The 24738-nt window shown below is 37.4% G+C and overlaps 1 protein-coding gene across 1 annotated transcript in view; it reads right to left on the minus strand.

Annotated features, from left to right (window-relative positions):
- Nucleotides 1-425: 425 nt before the first annotated feature.
- The window catches only part of LOC139964540 (sialate:O-sulfotransferase 1-like), a 44489-nt gene continuing 20176 nt past the window's right edge, over nt 426-24738 (minus strand). Inside the window, exons 2-11 of the mRNA XM_071966179.1 lie at nt 22777-22956; nt 20776-20844; nt 19714-19914; nt 18663-18878; nt 8762-17360; nt 5871-6634; nt 5091-5291; nt 4778-4982; nt 2556-2638; nt 426-1367 (exon numbers count right to left, since the gene is read on the minus strand). Coding sequence (XP_071822280.1) covers nt 16999-17360; nt 18663-18878; nt 19714-19914; nt 20776-20844; nt 22777-22945 — 1017 coding nt within the window. The 5' untranslated portion in view covers nt 22946-22956 and the 3' untranslated portion in view covers nt 426-1367; nt 2556-2638; nt 4778-4982; ... (1 more) ...; nt 5871-6634; nt 8762-16998. The remainder of the gene's footprint in view (nt 1368-2555; nt 2639-4777; nt 4983-5090; nt 5292-5870; nt 6635-8761; nt 17361-18662; nt 18879-19713; nt 19915-20775; nt 20845-22776; nt 22957-24738) is intronic.

Below are 24738 nucleotides of genomic sequence, written 5' to 3' on the forward strand. Positions count from 1 at the left end.
TAACGCATAGGTTTATTAAATCAGCAAACAAATTAAGCATTGATATTGAGATGACGCAATATGACAAATCATTTTTTTCTAACCCATACCGTCACGACTCTAAGTTTATGCTTAGAACTAACAATGAATGTATGCTATATCAAGTGAGCTGGCTTCCCTCATCTTGGAAAGATAATTGTTCTGCTTGTTTTAGCCAGTTTTCTGTTAATTAGTACCTATTCGTGTGACCAAAGCAAAGCATAGCAGAACAGAATTTAAAAAATTAGATGGTGAATGTAAAAATTCCATTTACCTGAAGAAAGACGAACTAACTGCCATTTACTGTCCTGGATGTGACACATGAGTTTATAGATTACAACTACCAATAGAACAACTTCATTTCTACGTGTGGTAAAATATATGCTTGTTATGTGAGACTTTTGTTAGAATTTTGTCACCTTAGAGTCCTTTGAACTTCACAATCAACAAAAACAATCCCAGGATTTACTTATACCATCATTCTGACTGGAGTTCTCTGGGAACATTGCTCTTGATTCAACCTTACAATGCCATTACTAAATGCATTATAAGATAATAGAAATACTAATTCTATTCAGTATACTAATTGTGTGCACATTTTCCTCCTTGCCAGGGGGAGAAAAACAGACCCTTTGATATATATGGAGGGGGAGGAAGTGTGTGTGTGAGGGGGGGGGGGGGGGGGTTATGAATTGAATTGAAACCAATCTAGTGTGGTTTGAACAGAGGGAATGTGTGAATTAAATATTGCTTAATATAAGGACACTTATTGCCGGTTCCAAAAAGTGCTATCTGACGGCATTTATGCTTTGTTTTTCTTGTTGCTTGCTGTTTTTATTCTATCTTGCACATATAAACATACTTAAACTTTAAGCGGGATTTTTTTTTCTGGAATTGTCTATCAGTGGGGGTGGGGGGACAAACAATAACGATATGCATGAAAGAAAGAAACCTTTTTATCATAAATTATCAAGTTCTTGTCTTAACCACTGGTTGTTATACTCAAACACCTGATCATCTCCAACCTCATCATATTCAGCTTGGATAGCCTCCCTTCCTATCCTGGTGAAATGCTCTGACCCTTGGTACCAACCTATACCTATACATAAAAGTTTAAAATTATTGACTGAATAGAGAAGTTAATAAGTAACCACATTCAAGCTAAAAAAATGCATGTTTACACCACACATCATATTGAAAAGATAATTGTGCATCAGGATCATTACTTTGGTAAGCTTTTGCGCAGTTGACTACAGGCTGCTTCAGCTTCTGTTTCGGTGCAACATGTGACAAGGTGGTAGAGATGGTCCACAGCATGAGAGACAAGAACGTCATTGAGGTAATTCAGCCTGCAGAAAAGGACGCATGAATAGTAAGCATTGCTTCAAAGTTACAGAAATTAAGTAGAAAGTAAATATTACTGTGAAAACATGATTTCAGCAATCATTACGAATGGGTACTTCAAATTAATGTATGTTGCAGCATTCGGTAATAACAAGGTGAAGCATTCAGACTAGCAATATTGTTTATTGCCACAAATGCAGATCTGATCCTCCATGAGCATGCGAGCATTCAGACTGTAGCAAATTGATCCCCCAATTGAGGGTCTGATCCACCTTGAGCATGTATGGAGTATATTCAGACTAGCATGTTGTTCGCCCTTGTGGGTCTGATCCTCCTTAACCATGCAATAATTTATACTATAGGACGTTGATCACCCAAATTGTAGGGTCTGATCATCCTTGAGCATGCGAGAATGCAAACTATAGCAAGTTGATCGCCCTTGTACGTCTCGTCCTACTTGAGCATGTGAGATTCAGACTAGCAAGTTGATCACCTCATTTGTGGGGTCTGCTTGATCCTCCTTAAGCATGCGATTATTCAGAGTATAGCAACTTGAATCCCCAAGTGTGGGATCTGATCCTCCTTGAGCATGCGAGCATTCAGATATACAGTATGGCAAGTTGATAGCCTATTGAAGTCTGTACGCATTCCTGTGTATTGTATCAAGGCCAAGCTTAGAGTGAGATCTGATCAAGTGTGACCTATGTGCAGCACTAAGGTCACGTCTCGACGTAAGTCAGTGTTAGATTCAAATTTTCTGGCAGGACGGGCCAACAGTTCAAGCACTCAATCACAGAAAGTAAAATTCATGACAAGGCAAGGCTTAGGGCGATAAACTTACAAACAATGATATGACCAGAAGGACTGGATCCCATTTTTCAATAAAAAGTTCCTTTAAATGCAGTGCTTAACCATTGAAAGTATACATATCATTACTATATAGCACAATAAAAGTTTGCAACAAGTAGCGAAACATCTAAAAGCGTTTGGCCGAGCGATGATGATAGGTAACAGGTAGAGCACCTTTATCATTAATATTAATCAATATTTGTTTCTGCTTGAATTTTGAGAGTTGCTTAAGCACTACAAAATTTTGCTTGTAACTGCCAATGTATACCACTTAGGTTGGCATCAGTAACTGCATGATTATGGAGTGCATATAATCCCACTTTAATGAAATATTTAACACTTACTGTACTTCAAACTTTTTGAGTTTCTTCAATTGGTCATACAACTGCTTCTTGGAACTTGAAGAAAAACTGTTGCAAACAGATCTCTGTTGAATCAAAGCAAAGAACACAATCATAGCACACTGGAAACTTACTTAACCATGAATTGTAAAAATAGGCCTGGGGGGGGGTCTTAAAAAACAAATTTCCAGAGGACAAGAAATTCGGGCAAAAGTCCTGAAAAATTTGGGCAGCCTAAGAGGAGAAACTATATATATATATATATATATATATATATATATATATATATATATATATATATATATATATATATATATATATATATATATATATATATATAAATATATATATATATATATATATATAAATATGCAGTAGCTTGCCCAAATCTTTTTCAAATTTTTGCCCGACAATTCATTGATTTTCTTTATTTAGCATCATGATGCCCGAATATTTCCGTGTAACACCACCGTAAGCACAGCTCACCTGGGCTACCACACTTTTTGCGCGATCAATTTTTTTTCTAACTAGTCAACTGTATATCTGGACATCTCCGACATGAGTGTATATAAGAAACATTTTCTTTTTGATGGAATGGATGGTGGGGGGGGGGAGTGCCTACAAGCCTAGAAGTACAGGTTTATCATATTCTTTGTTACATTTTATACTGTTTTGTGAGACAAATTGCAGTCTCACCCGACACAGCGACATTATCCCGCCTACGTGTCATTGAACAATGCATGTTTTTCTGGAGGAAGCTGAGTACTGTGATAAAATAATAAATACGGTAACTAAATATGAGCTTAAAAAATATACTGTCCTATTTTTCCTCTTCAAAGTGATGTAACCATTTTTTCTTCTTCTAATTTGCCAAATTTTTGGGGAAGTGTCAATTTCTAAAATGTGAGATTATAAAATAAAGAATGTTTATATGCAACTTGCAAGGCCTCAGATGTGCCGTTTCCAGCAATCTGAGAGGCTTTTTTGCCAACAATTTTCTTGTACGCTACGCGCCAACCGATGGTGGCGCTCCGCTTAGATAGTGTCACAGGAACTTTCGGGCACAAAACTTATATATGAGCTTAAAAAATATACTGTCCTATTTTTCCTCTTCAAAGTGATGTAACCATTTTTTCTTCTTCTAATTTGCCAAATTTTTGGGGAAGTGTCAATTTCTAAAATGTGAGATTATAAAATAAAGAATGTTTATATGCAACTTGCAAGGCCTCAGATGTGCCGTTTCCGGCAATCTGAGAGGCTTTTTTTGCCAACAATTTTCTTGTACGCTACGCGCCAACCGATGGTGGCGCTCCGCTTAGATAGTGTCACAGGAACTTTCGGGCACAAAACTTTCTGCCCCCCGAATTAAAATGGTCCCGTACGCCTATGACCTCGGCCCACAACATTAGGCTTCTGTACTCAATGTGGTACAATTACATACCATATGCGCAATCGTTCCAAGCTTCTGAGATATTATGTTTAGGAAGGTGCGTTAGTGTAGGGACAGGTTAGAGGGGAGTGAGGTAACTGTTTGGCATTTTTTGACTTCAAATGACCTTTATGACCTCCGACAAAATCAAACAGTTTCTTTTACTCAATGTTATGCACTATCTTACCAAGTACGAGATCTGCCCAAGCGTCCAATATTGAGATACCATGTTTACAAGGTTTCACAATTTGACCCGAATGACCTTTGACCTCAAACAATACAATATGCTTCTTGTACTCAACAATGTACTCTTTTGCACAAACTATGGGATCAATCTAAGCTTCGATTTTTACAATGTGGGCGGTACAAAGACACGCACACACACGCCAGCATGAATAAATAGGTTACGATTATTATCAAAGCCAGGAAAGCTGCTCTTCAGAAGTTGAACATTAAATTGCAGAGTTTCAAACTGACATCACATAAAATTATCTTCTCAAAACTAAAACAAATGAAATTTAATTTCTGAAAACAATTGTCAGGAAACTGAAGTTTTCTTCTAATTAACTTATTCCCGTCTTTATTATTGTTGGCAATAATGGTTAATTTGTTAGGCCATTAAGTCGAAACTGATTTATTGTGTGAAGACAGCTACAGCACTTTACCCTCACATAAGCCAGCAAATACTCAGAACTGATTAAGTTGCTGATTATTTTTAAGGAAATTCTGGAGGAATTATGCCAATCCTCCTCCTCCCCCACCCCCCCCCAAAAAAAATACTGCAAAGAAATCTTACTTGTGCAAAATTCTTTAAGTAAAATTGAATTGAATTTCTTCTTCTGAGGAAGGCCTGTGGTACTGTTAATAAGTGTGTACAGTACTTTCTCATTCACAGCCTTCACTTCATACGGCCCAATTAGCCAAGAGTTTTCGAGCTTCCCTCCTCTTCGGGCATCCTTTCTAGCATTCCGTACGAGAACACTGGAACCAACTTCGAAGCTCTGAATAAAATAAAATCCAGCAGATATACGTAAACATCATAATACAATGCATATGTTGCCATTCATTTAATTACAACTTCAATGTACAACATAGCATTATATAATTACCTTTTATGGTGCCTATTATCCAAATTCTTTTTTTGCCGTTCTTGGGCTTTGCCAATATTTTCTTTCACAACACCTTTGATTATGTCCCGCGACTGTGACATGAGTTGAAAAACCCTCTCCCGCTGTGCATCGCTGCAGTCTGTAGTAGGAGCTTCTGGTTGGACAATGGAGTCTTCAATGTCGACTAGTCGCAATGGCTCTCTGGATATATGAAGATAAATTAACATTCAATTATTCACAACACTTTCTTGACTGAAGAATAAATACATTTTTATATATTTTATTTTCACTATTAAGACCATTGAACCAGAAATTTGAGTCACATCACATACTCAAACCAGCACAAATATAAAACCCTTATATATATTCTGTGCTGTTATAGGTCCAACTTGCATACCAGTCAATTATGATAAATATATAGTATATGAAAAACAAAACCAATGTCAGTGGCATTAATTGCATGTATCTTTTAAATTAATGGGCATGCATTTACAGTTTAATGAATGTTCATATTTTGTACTTGCTGCAGAGTGTACCATATACAGGGTTAATATTTATTTGTTTAGATATTATAACTTAAATTGGGTTATTGATGGTCCTCTATTTAGCGTTTTTTCCCAGGACCTGGGATGTGTCAAATTAGATTTTATCGTACAGAGGACTGGTGTAGCTATGCAAGATTTGTCCAAACTCTCTTATCCCTGATTGCTTTTTCTCTGTATATGGCCTTAGCAAATGTAAATCTCTATTCAGCAATGGCAGGTTTAAATTATTACAAACCTTCCAAACATCACAGCAAAAGGTGAAAGACCTATTGAACCATGTCTGGCTGTATGGTACCCCATGAGAATTGAAGACAGCATTTCATCTCAGTCATGTTGGTTTTCATTGACAACCTTGATGAGTGACCTTTGCAGAGTTTGGTTGAATCTTTCATCAAGCCCATTGGTCTGTGGGTGGTAGCTAGAGGATTCTCTGTGGTCTACCCCTATCATGTCAACCAGGGACTTGTTCAGAGCATTAACAAATTCTCCTCTCTGGTCTGAGATGACAATTTTCATGCACCCAAATCTAAATAAATGGAAACATTTAAATAACTATTGTTAAAGTATTGATTACGAGTAATGTAATGAACTACTGGCATCTGCAGAATGGCTACATGGTTTAATCAGGAAATCATTTCAGCACTGATTTAAAAAAAAAAGTAAGTTAAAAGCACTGACCATATCCCACTAACATTTCATTGACATTAACTTAAGAAACAACTTCTATAAATTCCTGTAACCATTTGGCCGCTTTCTGGGTCACAGTTAAAACAGTGCAAATGCAGGTCTGCATAACTAATTCCATGTAAAGTAGAAACAAAAGTAGATGGATATTTACCTGGCCATGGTTTCAAACAGAAAGTTTGCAACAGTTTTTGCTGTTTTGTTTCTGTACAGCAACAGCCTCTGGCCATTTGAAAAATAGTCACATAGGGTTTATATGATGTACTTATTTCCATTGATGGTCTCTGGAAGGGGTCCAATCATATCCACACCCATCTAAAAAAAGAAGTAAAATGGCATTCAGAACCATACACAATCTAATCATACGAACTGATGTTCAAGTGATTTATATCTGAGTTTTGTAAAATGCTAAACATTCAATTGTTTTTTTTACTGTAACTCACACTGGAAGACTCTGTTACCAATTTTTTTCTTCATTACCAAACCTATTAGTTACTGACTAGTCAAACCCAGCTGTTATATGGAAGTCCAATGGGAAATCTCTGAAGTAAGATGCAAGTCACATACATTGATCTAGCTGACAACCTAGATGGTAATTGTCACTAGGGACTATCATAGGCCTGGTAACCATTTTCATCACCTTTGAATGTGGGGTGGGGGGGGGGAACAGATGTATAAGTACCTGGATGAGTGATTGATAGTTAGTCAGAAAATTGCCTTGGAATCTGTCAGTGAGATGACAGGGTTACACCTAACTGATGTAGGAAGCATACATTGGTAGTATAGGTACCTATACTTTGGTATCTATATATTGTAAGCATTTAGAAATGTTACAAATTAATCTTTGAAGGGAATTTGCAGAATTTTTTATATTAATGACAGAAATTCACACTGTAGAGTTACAGTATGGAAGGAAAGACTTCTTGGTTATTAACCAAGTAGCAAATTTTACTTAAATAGATGTTGAAATAAGCATATGGGTTCATTGGGGATGAATTTTGGACAAAAGGCTATGGCTCTGTTGGTACTTTAGTTATGAACTGCATATGAATGTACGTACCTAGGACATTTTCTCGGATACTTCTTTATGACAACAATTCAAGTACTGAACTCTGTTATGTTCATGTGTCATTCTTGCTTCATATCACAATTCAGTTTTCTTTTCATTTTGAAATTCATAGCAGATAATTATGAAGTCCTATGTAAAGGTTTTCCTGTTGCTTTAATTATACGCAGCTAAAAAAAAATACCAAAATGTGTTCTTAGCGAAATTTGTGTGTATGGCTGCAGTACATGAAAATTCCCGACAGTACTGCGAGTCATTAAGTCTACTGAATGTACCACCATCATGATCATCTTTAATATATGCTTAGTAAATTATAACTTTAAGAACAAATGAATGAGCTAGATCTTTCATTCTCTGGACAATCTCCACACATACTCCTTATACTCTTGCACTGGCCAACAAAGGGATGCAAACTTTAAGCATCGGTTGAAAACTTGGTATGCATATGGTGAATGACTTTGCAGTTACAATCATGCAAACAAATATTGCTTTTAGATGACAAAAAACAAAGTGATTTAGTGATAACTGTGCTGCTTGTGAACAGTATTTTCGACCCAGGCCTAGCATTAATAAGCTGAACGCATAAGGTGGTCCATATGTATTCCATTAACATGTAAGGCCTATGAGCTAGGATAGGTATTTGAAAAAAAAAACATGTTACACAACTTCCATTGCAGATTCCATCAAAATCAGGTGTACATGTGCCTCCTGCTGAAATGCAGATGAAAATAATACTAAGGTGGTGAAATTGTCACCACTCGTGTCCTACAAGGACTCTTACAGAAATTGAAATGAACCTGATATTTCTATTGATTTAGCCACCTTCTCAGATCCCTTTCTTTCAAATTAGGGTCTTATACCAAAATACTCCTATCATTTGGTCAAATAAGTTCATGATAACATGTGGGATAAAACGAAAGCAAATTGTTGGGCATTTTTATTTGCTCTTTTTTCAATTGTTTCTCTCAACAACCAGCTATCCTCCTGAATAGAAATTTATTCACCCACCCTCAAATTTGTCAAAGAGATTACACTATAGGCCTATATTAGTATTTTAGGTCCATTCTGGTCACTATTCTAGCAATACTACAGTATATCACCAAGCAGTGTCTACATGTGATAATACATTGCAAATTTAATATAAATGATATAAACTTGGTCCATGGAGCTATAATCCCAGGTTTATAGCTCCATGGTTTAACCTGCACTAATTTAATTGCAACATTGTTTTGTGCATATATTAACAACCTTAATTACTGTGGAAGAATGTTTAATGAATATTCATACCATAACCATGTACATGTTTGCATAATTAAAATATCACCAGCAAAGAGGCCCATTAAACTTATTAAAAATTATTAGCCAACACAGCTAACCTTCTGACAATGAAGTGATGGGCAGGTGGCCAACTGATTACCTATAGCATATATTCGACCTGCTGCAGTGTCTGTGCACATCCCGGCACCAATATATTAAAAAAATATGGGAAAACCTCTAAAAAGAAAGAGATAATAAAGTAACACTCATTAATTTAATTGATCCTCCAAATGGACAAGACAGGGACCCCCCCCCCCCACTCTCCCTTGCTACCTTGTGTTTTAACTAGTAAGGGGACTAATCCCAGGACATATCTTTCAGAAAATCTGAAAAGTCCTATCCTGAAGATTTTTTTTTTAACCTAGCAATTTCAAACACATAATCATTAAACTCATGGTAGCATGGGTACACAATACACAGCTGATATGTAACTGACAGCTGATCTGGGAGTTTTGGCAGTTACCAGAGTAACAAAAATTATACCAAGTAGGCTTTATTTCAGAGATTGCCAATCGGAGTGGCTTGAATTTGAATAAAGCAAATTATTTGCAAATATAGGGTTAACTCTCGAAGTCCTACTCCTAGGCTACAGTAGGCTAGCCTATAGTAGCCTAATACTATTCGTGTCTTGCCGACTAATTATGCATCACGATATTCTCTAACACTAATAAAGTTTAGACTTTTCAGTTCTACTCTTAGGTGATTACAAATAATAAAATATACCTATAATCTGCAAGGCCCAAATGGCCAATGCACTTAGTTCAAGTTATATGCATATCTATGGAATCATTTTCTTCAGTGGAAATAATTCCTAAAAGTTTTATACAAATAAACAAATAATACACTTACCGCCAAACCCTTCTTGTAAGCTTTAATTTTGTGGGCTTTGGCCAAGGGCCTAACTTCGTTGCCATGTGGGCCGACGTAAACTAGATCGGCATCTCCCGTCAGTCTAAAACTCTTCGATCTTCCCCTTATCGATCTTTCTAGATTTATCGTAGACTTTTCAGGGTACAGTCCTGACGAAAGATATTTTCCAATGATAATGTAGGCCTACTCGTCATCGGTATCCAGGTCAGGAGAAGTCATCTTGTAATATCAGATCGGGCTAAGTAAGTTAACGGTCTCAACTCTTAATGCAATTACTGTGCGTGCATATATGCAGCTACTAAGAAATTTTGGGCCTGCGACATGTAACGACGTAGACGGCACATTCGGCTTACTTCACTGAGTAAACAGCAGTATACATTTTACAGTAGAATGCAAATACGCATGTCACACCTAGAACGTAGAGCGGGAGATTTCCACATTTCCCGCGTACTGAATAAAATATATTGACTGTGACCAGGGAGTTTTTCCATAACAACTCCCTGCTCTGACCCCGGATTTGACCTCCATGCTCCGGATGGCGGGGAACTATCACCGCCGCGTATCGGTTAAAATACATTTACCTTCGACCTACATGGTTGATCTTTCTCCAACGTTTAGAAATTCCGACCTTCCAAACAACTACCCTAATGGTAGTAACGATTGATAAGCAGCAGAGTCAGACAGACATGACTAATTAGTTCGGAAGATAAGTTTAACATTCATTATGCAGCCTTCTGACAGTCGACGATCGAAATAGAGCGGACAGCGTCCCTCTGGAGTGTAGTCTCCATGATAATAATAACATTTTGCCGCCTCTTCCCACAACAGTCGACACTCGAAGTATTAGTTATACTTTAACCGAGTTTTGAGGGTGCATGCTGACCGATATATAACATTGTCAACCTGGTCTTCGCTAGTAAATTACCTCCTTTTAAGTAATAAGGGAACGTAGATAGGGCCAGAAATGTTTGTCACTCAACAGAACCACGTTAAAGCTCTTTGAAGAGAACCCGGACACTTTCCACGGTGGCGTAGAAAGCAAGGGAAAGTGTCCCTGAGACACTATTCACGCAAATGAGACACTATTTCCTAGTAATACGTGTCCTACGGACGCCCGGACACTCATTACTGCCACACCGGCACTTTCAACAATATGGGTGGGGCGAGATTAGTGCGAACCAGCACTGAGCGGATGTTACGGGGTTGTCTATATGCTATGACTGGGGGGGGCTTTGAAGAGTTCAGCTATTGTGGGGTCCGAACCTAGAGTGCCCCAAGATTTTTTGATTTCATTGAAAAGGGGGCGAAGGGAGGGGTGGTAGGTGACAACGAGGGATAGTCTATCAGAAACAGATTTTTTACGATAGGTAGGTATCTAGTCTCCTTACCTATCGTAAAAAATCTGTAATGAAAACCCAGTAATGAACCTGACAGTGGTAACATCCCCTGTAGCAAACCTAGATGCTTGGTGTGCACACACCTCGACCCCTCCCCCACTTTTCTCCACCGGGCCTCAGGCACTACTCTGAGACCTGGTAGATTTGGTTGCGACTCAGCCAATGTCATCTACCTGCTGTATTGTAACAGTTTGTTTAATATTGCTTTCATGAACCAGCAATTTTGCAGGGTTTAACGATGGATAAACCCAATCGTGATTCATTTCAAAATTATTATAAGTTTCCGTATCAATGTATAACAAGTCGACAACCACGTGCATAAATGTCAAATTATATCATTCGTTGTTCTGTTGTTTACATAACCTGTTGAATGATGAATATATATCAACTCTGGGATGACAAGCTTTTAAGATATCGTCCGTATTTGACGAACAGTTTGCCATGTCATAACGAGTACATAGCAGATATTAAACACACAACTAATCTTTGCCGGTTGACATCCCGGCAATTCGGTCCACTCAGGCTAGACATTTTAATTAATTGGCAGACCCAAAGATCAGGCCTAACAGAACAGTACCATAGAAACTGCATTATTCGGACCTCTTTGTCCGGTTCCTGTTTGGTCTGGATCCGCTATCAAATCATTCTTTAGAATACTTGATATGTATCGTCAGTTTGTCATTGATCAAACTCTAAAGTTGATTTGTATTTCGGTCAGTATCTCAGCTACAGCACAATAAAACAAATTGTGTAATGCAGGATAATGAGGATTGTGTCAACAGTTGTTTACACCACATTTTGAATATGCTAAACCTTATAAACCTTACTTTTCTGGACACAGTGAAGTTTTGGGAAACAAACACGTACTAGGGCCCGGCTGGCTACAATTGCTCTCTGAAGGATGTTCCCTAATATCACGAGAAGTTACGGTCAAACTCACCACCCTTGAAATTTATAATGTTGCGAAGGAATTGAAAGAATCACAAACCCTGTCATAATTATTTTTCTTTGTGATAAAAATAAATCTTATGAACAAATTCTCCAAAATCTAAGAAAAATCTGATTTCCATTTGGGAGATAAATTCCATTCATGAGAGATTTAATGTTCTCCCACATACTTCAGCAAGTACGAATCTGACTTTATTTATTTTCTTCCATGGAGATGGGTTTGCAAATGTTGAATCTAAAATATTGAAGCTCTTAACATGACAAAAATGAAGGGCAGGGTTTTCAATTTCAACACTGCTATAGAATTTACATTGAAAATATGAAGAGAACAACAATGACAAAGTTAAAGTTACCGATCCTAGTGGCATTATAACACCACAGATCTCCCAAACGGAACAAAATATTATTAAGTTGTTTTGGAGGAGCTGTTCTCGACAATCACGCTTCAAGATTTTGGTTAGGTTTGTGTCATCTTTAACTATTTACAATTGTTGCATTAAAGTGCTGCATGGAACTTGACTAAAGGTTCGGAAGAACTACTGTTCTCAGAGAGTGTCAATGAATGACTATTTTTTGGATGAGTTGGTTATTACTCTCGTAGATCGTTAATGAATGGGCTTAAAAATGGTTTCATTAGTTATACTGCAAGTGCTAGAGGAGTTGGGGATTTTGTGTTAAGGCATTTTTGTTGTTCATAATGGTCATTGACGGAGACAGAGAAGAAGAGTACCATGTTGACGAGCTGCATATTTTGAACCGCCTTACCTTTGTAATATAAGAGGAAACTGGGGTACCCGATCTTTTTACCTAACGGTTCAGCCTCCGATTCCAACTTGTACTGATAATGCCAATTTGACAATATTATTTAAAACTATGTTTTCCCCCCTCATTTGCTAGCAGAGTTTCTGGTGACAATAGTGAGTCATCTAAAGGGCATCGTAGTCTCAACCAGGAACTGTATCACTCAAAGGATCCACAGAAGCAATCAAGATCACGAGAGACTGGAACCAGCCTTTATTATTTGTCAGAGAGGCCAGAGAGTGGAGATTTAACTGAAACTTGTAAAAAGGAAAAGACATTGAAGGATTTAAGAAATGATTTTAATTTGTTTGTCACTTTTTCAGTCATTTTCATTGTTTGTCAATTAGTCAGTCATTTTCATTGAGCACTTCTCATTCAAACACAGAGTAAATTTTGAAAATCTTGTAAATAATTAGCGTACCTATACTTACGAATTCCATCCCAAGTTTGTAGACTCTCGAGTTGTTAAGGGTTTTAACTTATCATATTAATGGATTTAAAAGAATTCCTCATCGTAAAATAATTCTGATGTACAAACAATAGGTGGTATTTGGTATTTACTTTGGTATCATCTTCTTGAACTTTATCATAGTACATATTCTGAAAGTTATAAGAATATTCGCAGCGTTAACTTGTACAGATGCATAATTGAGGCACGAGGCATTTGAGTTTAGAGAGCGACGATATGAGTTCAATGAAGATAGTTCTAAGTGAGTGCATATAACAGTGCAGGAAAGAGGATTTAATAGTTGGTCAATGGCAAAGAACGACTTAATCACTTTAGCATTACTATAACTTCGTGCAAGAGGGGTGGGGGAGGGGAGCTTACAGTATGGGATGACTGTAGGCAAAACTATTCATTTGGATGTGTTCTATAATATTCGCTACCGTTAGCAAACACTTCAATGCCAACGGCATTAGTAACCAGTTTTTAAGCTTGAGAAATGACCCTAGAAACACCAGATACTCATTATTTGACCGACTGGACTATACGAACAATTGGTATTGGAAATAATACTCTAGCAGAAGCATCCCACCTCCCTTGACGATACACCTTTTACACGTACCATTGTAATGGTAATGCCATGACCTGCCAAAAAAAAGGGGTTTTATGTAAAAGATCAAGGCTATCAATACATGCACACATCACGTTGTATATGACCAGTGTAAACTTCTATGAATTTGAACTAGTTTTAAAATGTACAATAAAATGAAACCAAGTGAAATACAGCTTGACGAAACCGGAATTAGTTTTATTTAAGGCACTGTCCCTATAGCAACAATCAATGCTCAAGTTCCTGAAACTGTTGTGAATACGATATGATTGTATTGTTTATCGCTAGTGAAATGCCCATGCTAATATTTAATGTACGTCCATTGTAATGTTTAAACCAATTGACCATATCAAAGTTTCTAGAAAATTGTGATGTCAATGTAGCATCTCTTTAAAATTAAGCTATTGGTCACTTCGTCAAAACTTTGCCAATATCTGGGTCGCAAACTTCTACTTTAGAGCAGAATTTTAGTCTTCGTATGCGATGGTTTAAGAAAAGAAACTTGACTGCTACTGATGTTTTTATGACTATTTCGGGTCTCAAGATATAATCTTTAAAATATGCTGATTATTTGGAATGCTCCACTCAAGGAACATTGGTAATGACGTCGGGTCCTCACTACAGGATTAAATGTTAATGTTCGTACATTGTTTTGTAAATTCTAACATCTCTAAATATTTGTTGCATTACTTAATTCATTTCAATAACATAATACCATTCGATTACATTAAGCACTATTTGTCCAAGACAAATCTGTCCCACATTGTAAATAAGTCGTTTGGGGCTATAAACTTTTTACGTTCACCTATTGAGTTTTGTATTGCAACTTGCCCGAATGGTCTGTGTGGTAGATTATATAGTCCAGTCACTTTAATTGATGAGCCCCAGTTTCAAATTGGATCATTTGAAAACTATATGTAAGCGTTAAAGGAATCAACATTGACTGTTAGAAGTGTTTTCTACAACGTATAAAAGTGACTATTTTGTGCTTAAAGTCTCCTTTTAAATAAACCGTAAGCCCACTGGATTTGATGCTGGATGAGATTTTCTTTCTGGACATTGACCGTTGAGCCTTCGTGAATGATGATATGTAGGGTTACGTTCAGAGGTGAAAGGTCACTTCAAGTCCTTCGTATATAAGACATCAGACTTGAATGTTCATATCGTATACTTAAAAACGTCACTTTCATTGGTTAATCTGCTTCCGCGATTAGTTATTTATCATAACGTCAGCGGTTAAAGGTCATACGTCACTTTTGGAATAAGATCTGTGATTTCGTATTTTGTATTTTAGTGACAGACGTTGTTTGTAGCTATTTTTCTATACGTATATATATATAATTTTCAGAACCTCAGACGAAGCTGTACTTCCCCCAAATTTCCCAAAAATATATTTACGTTAACGATTACGTTTGTTTTTGAGGCTCTGCTGATAAACACTGTTCACGCAGGAAATTGAGAACTACCTGATTCACGAAATAGCCCGGATGTTTCCTTTCTGGGCAGCCTGTCCTAGGAATAGAAATTATATAGCGATGCATAAATTACTTTAAACCGATGGGTAATGACCACAGTCAGATGGCTTTTCACATGTGCAGTGGTGTACGAAAGTAGGGGGCAAGACCTCCATAGATGGGAGTTGGTTTCAATGACCACTTGAAGGCATCCTCTATTTTATAAAACGCTCCAAGGACATCTAGCTCTCCTATAAAGATTCATGTCGATACCTAAATCAGTCAGGTTCATTTGGAAGTTTATTATTATTATTGATTGGCACCATCTTGTATACCTTGTATATAACAACAAAGCCACAGAATGCACCATTTGACGTTTAAAACTTTCATTTTTTCTGGAGGTGGACCACACTAACCACACCCAACATTGGTGTTGACTAAAATGACCCAAGTAAAGCCCCCTTCTTTATCGTATCCTTTTTCGCCTCAGGCCCTTCCAAGAAAGTTCAGCCCAATATCTTGATCAGTTTTCAATTGGCCCCGCACCTGTGCACACCACTGCACTCCGTTATATACACAGAAATACACTGTGCTAACATCGAAGGAGTTCATCAAACACTATTGAATAGCTACTATATGTCTTCGTTATTTATATACCATAATACGCCATCCATATTTGTATTAAGTCAACAGTTATCTCAGAACTTCATGTCTAAACGTGGCAGTAACTAATATGTTGAACCTGTCTTTCGAAACCCCGCGGTAATATATTTTGTTGCAGTATTATAATAAAAGAAAGAGTGTTTTTTGGTTACTAAATAATATAAATTGTCTTTGATCCCAGCCTTCGTTGTTCCTTTAATATCGAAAAAGCAATTTCACAACTTAAAACTGGTGGTCGAAGTGGCGAATAAAAACAGACTCTTCAAAATCTAGTCTATTGTCAACTTCTCCTTTAGTAAACTCAAAATACCGAAACTATATTTCTAAAATCAATCTTTTCAACACTTCCATTACTGCCTCTCCTAGTGCAACATTCTTTGGCACCACTTTCGATAGCAAACTCACGTTTAACTCCATGGTACAAACATAGATTGTCTATTAAAAATGAATATTTTGAAGGAAAATAAATATGAAGAAGCATTCACTAAAGAGTGCGATTTCCTAAACATAAAATCAGTTCAAAGCTTTGCCAAAGATAGCACCATTTTGCATCTAAGGCACCTTACATATGCAAACATTCTCACCCCTTCCCTTACACCCTCCCCAGGACGGCATCACCTGCACCGGGTGACAAAGGAAGGACTCGCCCGGTTGCAAACTGATCTAGTTATGCCACTGAGCTCGCGAAAATTCAGATCTGGTCTAGGTGAGTATAATGAAATTAATGTCCTCGACTTTAAGACTCGGACGCCAAGGTCTCTATATTACAACGCTGATGCTAGTGTGTGGTCGTCCAATACATAACGACGAACATCGTTGCATACATGTCGTACCCTGGGCATGTATATATAGCTCAATTAAAATCGTTTGGATCAAAGTTTGCTTATAAATAACTAGTTTTCCGATTTGTTTAAAAATCTCCTATGTATAAAAAGATCTAGTGTAGTTTAATGGAGCAGTGCTAGCGCATAGTCATGCAGGTTGTGTATATTATGTTACTGTAGGTCATTTGTTTGGGAAAATATTCAGTTGCGAAACAACCAGCATTCTTAGTAATGTTCTCATACTATAGTAGTCTTACATATATAATCGACAGTTTTATCAACATTTACACTGACGGCTTGACGTAGTTTTCATACGAAGGTAACGGCTTTCCACCTTTCAATATTAGCGTTATGTTAACTTGCTCGATGTAACTGTTCAATAGATCATGCATTTCCGGTGTGTACGGGTCAAAGGTCATCTGACTGCGATGTTTTTCCATCGGTTGAAAGTTACGAACAGCGCACATAATTCGTCTTGGTAAGATAGGTTGTCCAAGAAATGTAACCATTCGTGTTATTTCGTGAGCAGGGTTTTTCTCCAGTTCCTCAAAGAAGACAACTAGCAGTCGTTTGCAATTCATTAGCCAGTTAATGTTCAAATTTTTCCATCTACGAAATTGTGGAAGGAGCACATTCGTCCAGTGTTCTGAAAAGAGAATTGAATTTGAAAGTAGAACCTATATATCAAGCTCCGGGAGAAATATTTTATGATATGTGGTTGTTAGATTATTCATTGGCGTTAGCACGCCTATTACACGGCAAAGCTCGGAAACTGATAAGGGAATTTTATATCGAGCTGAAAATGAAACTCTTTCGAAGAAGTGTTTCGTGATGACGTCATTGGAAGTACTCTCATCATATTTCTTCAATCACATGAGTATTTTCTTAGTTGTAATGGCCTTAAAATGAGTTTTCCGAAACTATTTCCCTTCATTTTACTTTGATTACTGCTGCCCTGGTCGGAAAAAATCAAAGAGGGGCGCTTTTATTTTAACAAGCAAGAGAAAACGACGTATACTTTCTAAACAATATAATGACAGTATGATGGGGTCTTGTCACTTGATCAGACGGAACCAGCGTGATCGTAATTTACACTGCAACGACGTGTAAGATCACTAACGGTTACATGTATTCTGTGCGTGCTTGTAACGCGTGATTATAGATGATGGCTCCTTTTGTCAAGGTGAAGGTTTTCCAAAATTCCACCTCAGATTCCGAATATTTGGGTTTCAATTATCGAGTTCTTCGTCGATAATTGAAACTGACGAGAACGAAAGGATATATGGTTAGTTATAGGAGAAAACTTTAAAACAGCTGAGGGGAGGGTGGGGGTGTTATTACCAGAATAATAAAGGGATCTGCGAAAGATGCTTTCTTTTTTATAAATATTATTATATATAAACCTCTGTTCAATTTGACATTTGTCATCATTTGTTCATGTGATCAATTGCAATGAAAAGGTGGTGAATGCTATGCCAAAATCTGTGCCCAAACTATTCCAATGAAACGGAACTACTTGATATTGAACAGCTGCAAGGGTGTATGCATGAGCAAAGACTATTGAGTCTATGTGAGTGATGACGTTGTAGGGTCAAAGGTGCAAGTTCATCAAAACTGAAGAAAACTGGTTTGATCAAATTGTCGCTCCCGTATATGAAAATCAGACTTGTAATGCATATATCTTATATATTAACTTTACTTTTGAAAGGTCATGAGGTCAATGGAATCCAAGAGATGTGTTGTAAATTTCTGAAAAGCTGATATTTACTTCAGACTCGAACGAGTGATGACACCATACAATGACCAAATGATGGAATATTGTGTATGTATACATATGAGGTACATTTTAGACCGGTATATCTTCAATATTAATTAATATTAAATTAATATTAACATTTTTAATATATCAACCGAGGCCCTTTTGATTATACAAAAGCACGTGACTTACCGTTGCTTTTTTCCATTGAAGTCTTCAACTCGCTTTGGGTAAAATTTTTCACACCAGCAAAGAAGCGGAAGTACTCGGAAACTACGGAGTAGTGTGGGTTCCTGATTAACAGTATTGCACCTCCTTTGAACATAGAAATATGGTCAGCTGCAAACAGGTGGGATTTGACGCACACTCCTTTCCGGAGATTGAAATCTTCCGTACCAGCCTTAAACCCTGCAGAAGAAGAAGCAAGACAGGTGACACTCTGATGTGAAGATTTACTGACTTCCAATTTTAATCTGCAATTAAAAATATTCAATCAAATCGAAAACTACTTTTCTGATAGCTCCACTTTCAATTGTTTTAACGGTTTTCAACTATAGGCTAGCACATGTGATTACAGCACTCTTTATACTGACACAGAATTGATATGTGTTGCAATGGTCAATTGCTTTAAGGATTAAAACTGCTTTGAGTATTTCTTTACCGTATTTGATAGCAACATTGTCCATCACAGTCACAACACAGAGAGGATCTTGAGTTCTAAATGTTGCTTTTATTAATGAAGTTTGAATTATAAACCAATGCTTCCTTTGCATTTATTTCATAGAGCTTTCACAAACTTATGTAAAACTGATTTCATCATTAATATTTTCCATCTATGGTTTCCAAAGGCGTTAATTGATCAGTTGGATTAGAATTTGACATTGGTAAATAGACAGTGTTACGTTATGTCTGTGTGTGGGTGTCAAAGTGTTCGTGTATGTTTTTGTATAGCCTCAGTCTTTTAGGAGAATTTTGTCTACTTTTTTGTTAAATTTCAAGGGGCGTTTCCTACGTTAAGTCTTTTACGAGCACTCTACATATTTGGTTTGTAATTGAATTCATAATGCCTTTTTCATAACACGGCATTACTTTCACAAGGATACTAATGAACTGATTAGTGTTAGAAGGCGGAGGGGTAGGGAAGGGGTAGAAAGGAAAGGGATCGCGTTCACTGGCAGACTGATGAAATTAAGCTTTAGAGAAAATGGAATTTTAATCTTTTATTGTGATTCCTTGATCTTACATTTCTGCACTCGTTCTTCCTTTTTCTCCCGAAACCAGTAAATGCTTCCAGTGGAGTACCTTGTGGCTACTTGTATAAGAGATCTTGTCCACGAGTTCCCCGAACGCGGAAAGCTGGCCAGGGCTGTAAGGGGCATGGAATAGGCGGGCGCTACTACGACGTCATCAATCATAGACTGACATTCCTCTTCACTTAAATCATCTACGAAACAACAACAATAACAACAACATTATCATAACAACAACATTATCATAGCATACGAAACAGCAATGATCAAGAAATGCGAAAAAAGGATCATCAATACAATTGATATATAAGCAACGAAAAATACTTAGAACAGACACAACGTTTATCAATTCTTAAAATCCTTATGAAACGTACAGGGTTGTGTAGTTGAGGATTGCTTCATAATCTACGAGAATTAAAGATAAATAGCCGAGCAGCTAGTTTGTATCAAGTACATTTTTATTGTTTTAACGGAGTGATTAGTGCTCCTATTTTTGGTTTCTTTTAAGAAGCAACGTGTTGTTTAAAATGGTTGTTGTTTTTATCAAAGAACAGTATGGAATGTATCATAATTTACTCTTTTAAGATTCTTTATGTCACTAGCAGCTTCTTGAGATATTCCTCGGATTTTTATGGCATCCCTGTGAGGTGTTACATTCCAATTTCTCACACTTCATCATAAAGAAGTTAAAGAAATTGTTTAAAGAAATTGTTTTTGACATGATCTAACATTAACTCCTCTAAGACAATGAGATTTCAGATGCAAAGTGTTCCTGGCAGAAGTTATACTCTGAACGGTCTTATGTAATAAATATACTTGTGACTGATTCGTTGAAGCAATTTACCAATTAGCCTCTTAGTTCGCTGTTACCATTTCCATGACGATTCATGCCCCTACCAAAGTCAGTCTTCCCAGCTTTGAAATCCTGTGTACTTTTGGATGATTAATGTAACTAAAATATCAAAATGATGAAGAAGTAGGTTGCTGATCTCGTGTGGCCAAGTTTGGTATAAGAAACGTTCGATCAGCAAAAGCAAAAGATAACAGACACTTACCTATTTGTGGAAAGTTTGTCACATTCACTGATGGATACTTTAAGTTCCATTCTTTTGACATCGGCACCCCTGCAAAGATAAAGGAAAAGTCAATCCCAAAATAGCTTACTCTGAGATATCTTTGAAATATACATGCTTATTGTTTTGGGGGTAAATATTCCCCTAACCCTCACCCTCCTCCAATGAGATAGTTAAACAATTGTTGTTTAGCATTGCGTCCACACGTGAAGAAAGAGGGTCAATTAGAGCGGGCTACGAGCCCTAGTCCCGGGATCTATTATGGGCCCGTGAAAATATGGAGGGCCCAGGAAATATGGGGGCAGGAATAGTGTTTTCTCCTTTTCATAATATACGCAGAGAAATAAGGGTCACCGTTGCCCGACGTGGCTCTCGAAACTACGTCTGCGAAGACCTTACTATAATGACGATACTCCGTCTGCGAAGACAAAACTAATGATGATACTCTGTCTGCGTAGACTAGACTAGTGACGATACTCTGTCTGAGAAGAAAAGACTAGTAACGATACTCTGTCTGCGAAGACCACACTTATGACGATATTCTGTTTGCGAAAAACAGACAAGTGACGATACTCTGTCTGCGAAGACCTGACAAGTAACGATACTCTGTCTGAGAAGACCTGACTATCGCCGACCAAAGTAAGCGGAGCTTTACATTCGGGAAAAATCCACGGTTTTCTCATCTGAAATAGTCCTCCAAATTGTACCCCCCCCCCCAAAAAAAAGGAGCTAGTCATGTACAATTTGAATTTGAATAACTCCTCCATATGCAATTGTGGCTGCGTTGTTAAAGGAAAAAAAGAAGGGATAAATATATAGATAGACTAAGGTATTTTTTTAGACCATATTCTGTCTATGCCGAGATGAAAATGACTTGCACAGGTGGGCTGATGAGAAGCAAGTAAATATATGATCAAGACAGAAATTTACATACCAACCTTATTATTAAATTCAACCTTTCTAGTATAAAGCATGTGCTTAAGATGAACCTTTGAATTTTTCACTGTTATCGATGATGCGGATAGGACAGAGTTTCAAAGCTTCGGCCCACAAAAGGCGAAGGCTCTAGTACTACAATTGGTGGCGTTCCCGTGGTACAAAAAGGAACAGCGCTAGTCGGGCGACAAACAGTAATAAGGTTCTTAAGGAAATCAGGAGCAGCAAGTTGAACACACTTTATGGAAAAACAACGGGATTTTAAAATAAGTACGATCTTTTACAGGGCACCATGCAGTGTAACTCTTTGAAAATAGTAGAGACATCATCCCTTCCCATTTTTTTTTTTAAAGACTGTAGTTTTGTAAGGAGACTAGTTTTAATACCGCAAAGAGTTGCACTTATCAATTCTTTTAATAACGAATGATATGATGAAAATTTTCGCGATATCACGAGGAATAAAAATACTTAGCCATTGAAATATAGCTTATCATCCTAATACCAATGGAAATGATCATACCCACAATAATAATAATTATACTAATCACAATAATCATTATCATCATCATCACCATCGTCATTGTCATCGTCATCGTCATTGTCGTCATCATCATCATCATCATCGTCGTCATCATCATCATCATCATCATCATGATCATCATCATGATCATCATCATCATCATCATCATCATCATCATCATCATCATTATCACCATCATCACCATCACAAACAGTGACCATCATCAAAATCATCATCATAATAATAATCACAATAATAATCATTATCGTAATCATCATCATCACCATTATCACCATCATCACCATCATCATAATCTTCTCATAATAATATTCACAATAATAAGCATCATCATCGTAATCGTCATCGTTATCGTCATCATCACATCATCATTATCAACATCATCATTATCAACATCATCACTATCAACATCATCACTATCACAATCATCACCATCACCATGATCATGATCATCATAATCATAATGACGAGACAATGATGATAATAGGTAACGGAAATTGTTGACTTACGACGGTTGCCTGTTTGACTGTTGGATTTCGTTGGCGGTACCTTCCTGTCGACCTTGTGCTTTGGGACCAAATGTTGTGTCTCATGTCGTGAGACATTGTATAAAACAGCGGAACCGATCAGTAACGAAACGGTACACGCAGACAATAGGATGAGAGAGGTGGACTTCATGGCCGGATTATCTATGGAGAAGCGCATTCATTTCTTGAAAAGTTATTAAATGTCGCTTCTTTTAGTTCATAAATTTAAAGTGATATTTCATTGGCATGTGCAGATTATTTTGCTGATATGTCGTTAAATGTTACAAAACTGGAACATTTGAATACCCTATTGTGAGTATTCTAGGATGTGTAATGGAAACGGAATGTTTGTAAAATATTGATGCTATGTTTGGTCTAAATGTATTTTAAAGTGTAACAAAAACGAAGACGAGAGGAGATAGAGAGACGAGAAGGATTGAGGATTGATGAGAGAGGAGAGTAATCATTTGATGACATCACCATATTATTGTTAATATCATCACTGAGTTAACATACATAGGTAACATCAGCAAATATTTAGAGATATTATAATACCAGCACTCATTATTTATATAAAATATAAAAAATAAAATACTGTTAGATATCAAGAATAAACTGCTGCCTAACGTCAACCTATAACCACGAGAGAGGAAAATCAAACTACTTGCTGGTTACTGGACGAGTTAATCGCAGGGGTAAGATAACAAAAATGGTGGAACGTGATATTGCCTAGCCATTTGGTATAATGTAGTGCTCACTGTCAGTGGCGGAGCTAGAGGTATTGGTCAGGGGGGCAAGAATTGTCTGTAGGGGTGCTTTCGACACTATCTAAGCGAAGCGCCACCACCGCGGAGCGTACAGAAAATTGTTGAGTAAAGATACTCCCTAGATCGTAGGAAATGACCCTTTCCGGGCCTTGCTAATTTGCAGATAAACGAAGAATAAATAGGTGTCATCGCGATTTTGTCAGAAAATTACACCAACAGAATGTGACAAATGTCAATAGGTAGATGAGAGCGCAATAAAAAAGTCAATAATCGCGAATGAGTAAAAAGTAGTAAAACGCTGAAAAGGGCGCCAGCAGTCCATTTGAGTCCGTCAGGGGGGGGGGGGCATGCGCCCCCCTGACTGTATGGACGCTCCGCCACTGCTCACTGTTAGGATACATTTAACATGCAGGCCGTAGTAATACTTTTTGCCGTCACGGTAAGTGCTGGGTTGTATCGTTAACTGTCACATCAGTTATTACCGTACACGATTAAAAATTGCCATGTATCAAGGGCCATTTGCCAACAGACTAGATGAAACAACCGGCCAGGCTAGTCCGAGGCTCGCTGCGGCGTGAAAGTTTGGCCTAGTATGAACTTTGGAGGGTCGCATATTATTACGCATATTATAACGAATAGCGGATAGATCTGTTAAGCCTCATGCATAGCACAATTTAACACAGAGACCCCTGTACCAAATGTACAGCCTTTGCTATGCACACTAGGCCTACAGTATGGTAAATCTAAGTAACAATTTTGCCTGTGTGCTTTCAGCAATATTGAAGCCACAGCTTATGAATAGAACCTTTTGGTAAATGAAGTTAGATTGACCTCATTCCTGTGTTTAATTTGAATTTAAATTGACAATGCAAAGCGGTTTCAGTTTTCTGAATCATTTCAAGAGGAAGTTTAAGAAAGAAGTTACGTTTTGTAGAAGAACTGTGGCGTAGAAGCGGCAAACATCCAGTCTAAGACACTACAAGAATGTAAGTGTATTGATGCTACTGCTGATGTAGGGTATCAATTCATTTATGTGTATTACAAGACCATCATCTCACAGAGCATAGTTAGTTGACAGTTCACATTTTAAGTCAAAAGCTGTTCGAAGGAGAGTTACAACCAGCCTTAAAATAGTCAGAATGGTTCCCGAAAACCTGACACATATCTGAGCATAGGT

The sequence above is a fragment of the Apostichopus japonicus genome, chromosome 23 (genome assembly GCF_037975245.1).
Source record: "Apostichopus japonicus isolate 1M-3 chromosome 23, ASM3797524v1, whole genome shotgun sequence".
NCBI classification, from domain to species: Eukaryota; Metazoa; Echinodermata; class Holothuroidea; order Aspidochirotida; family Stichopodidae; genus Apostichopus; species Apostichopus japonicus.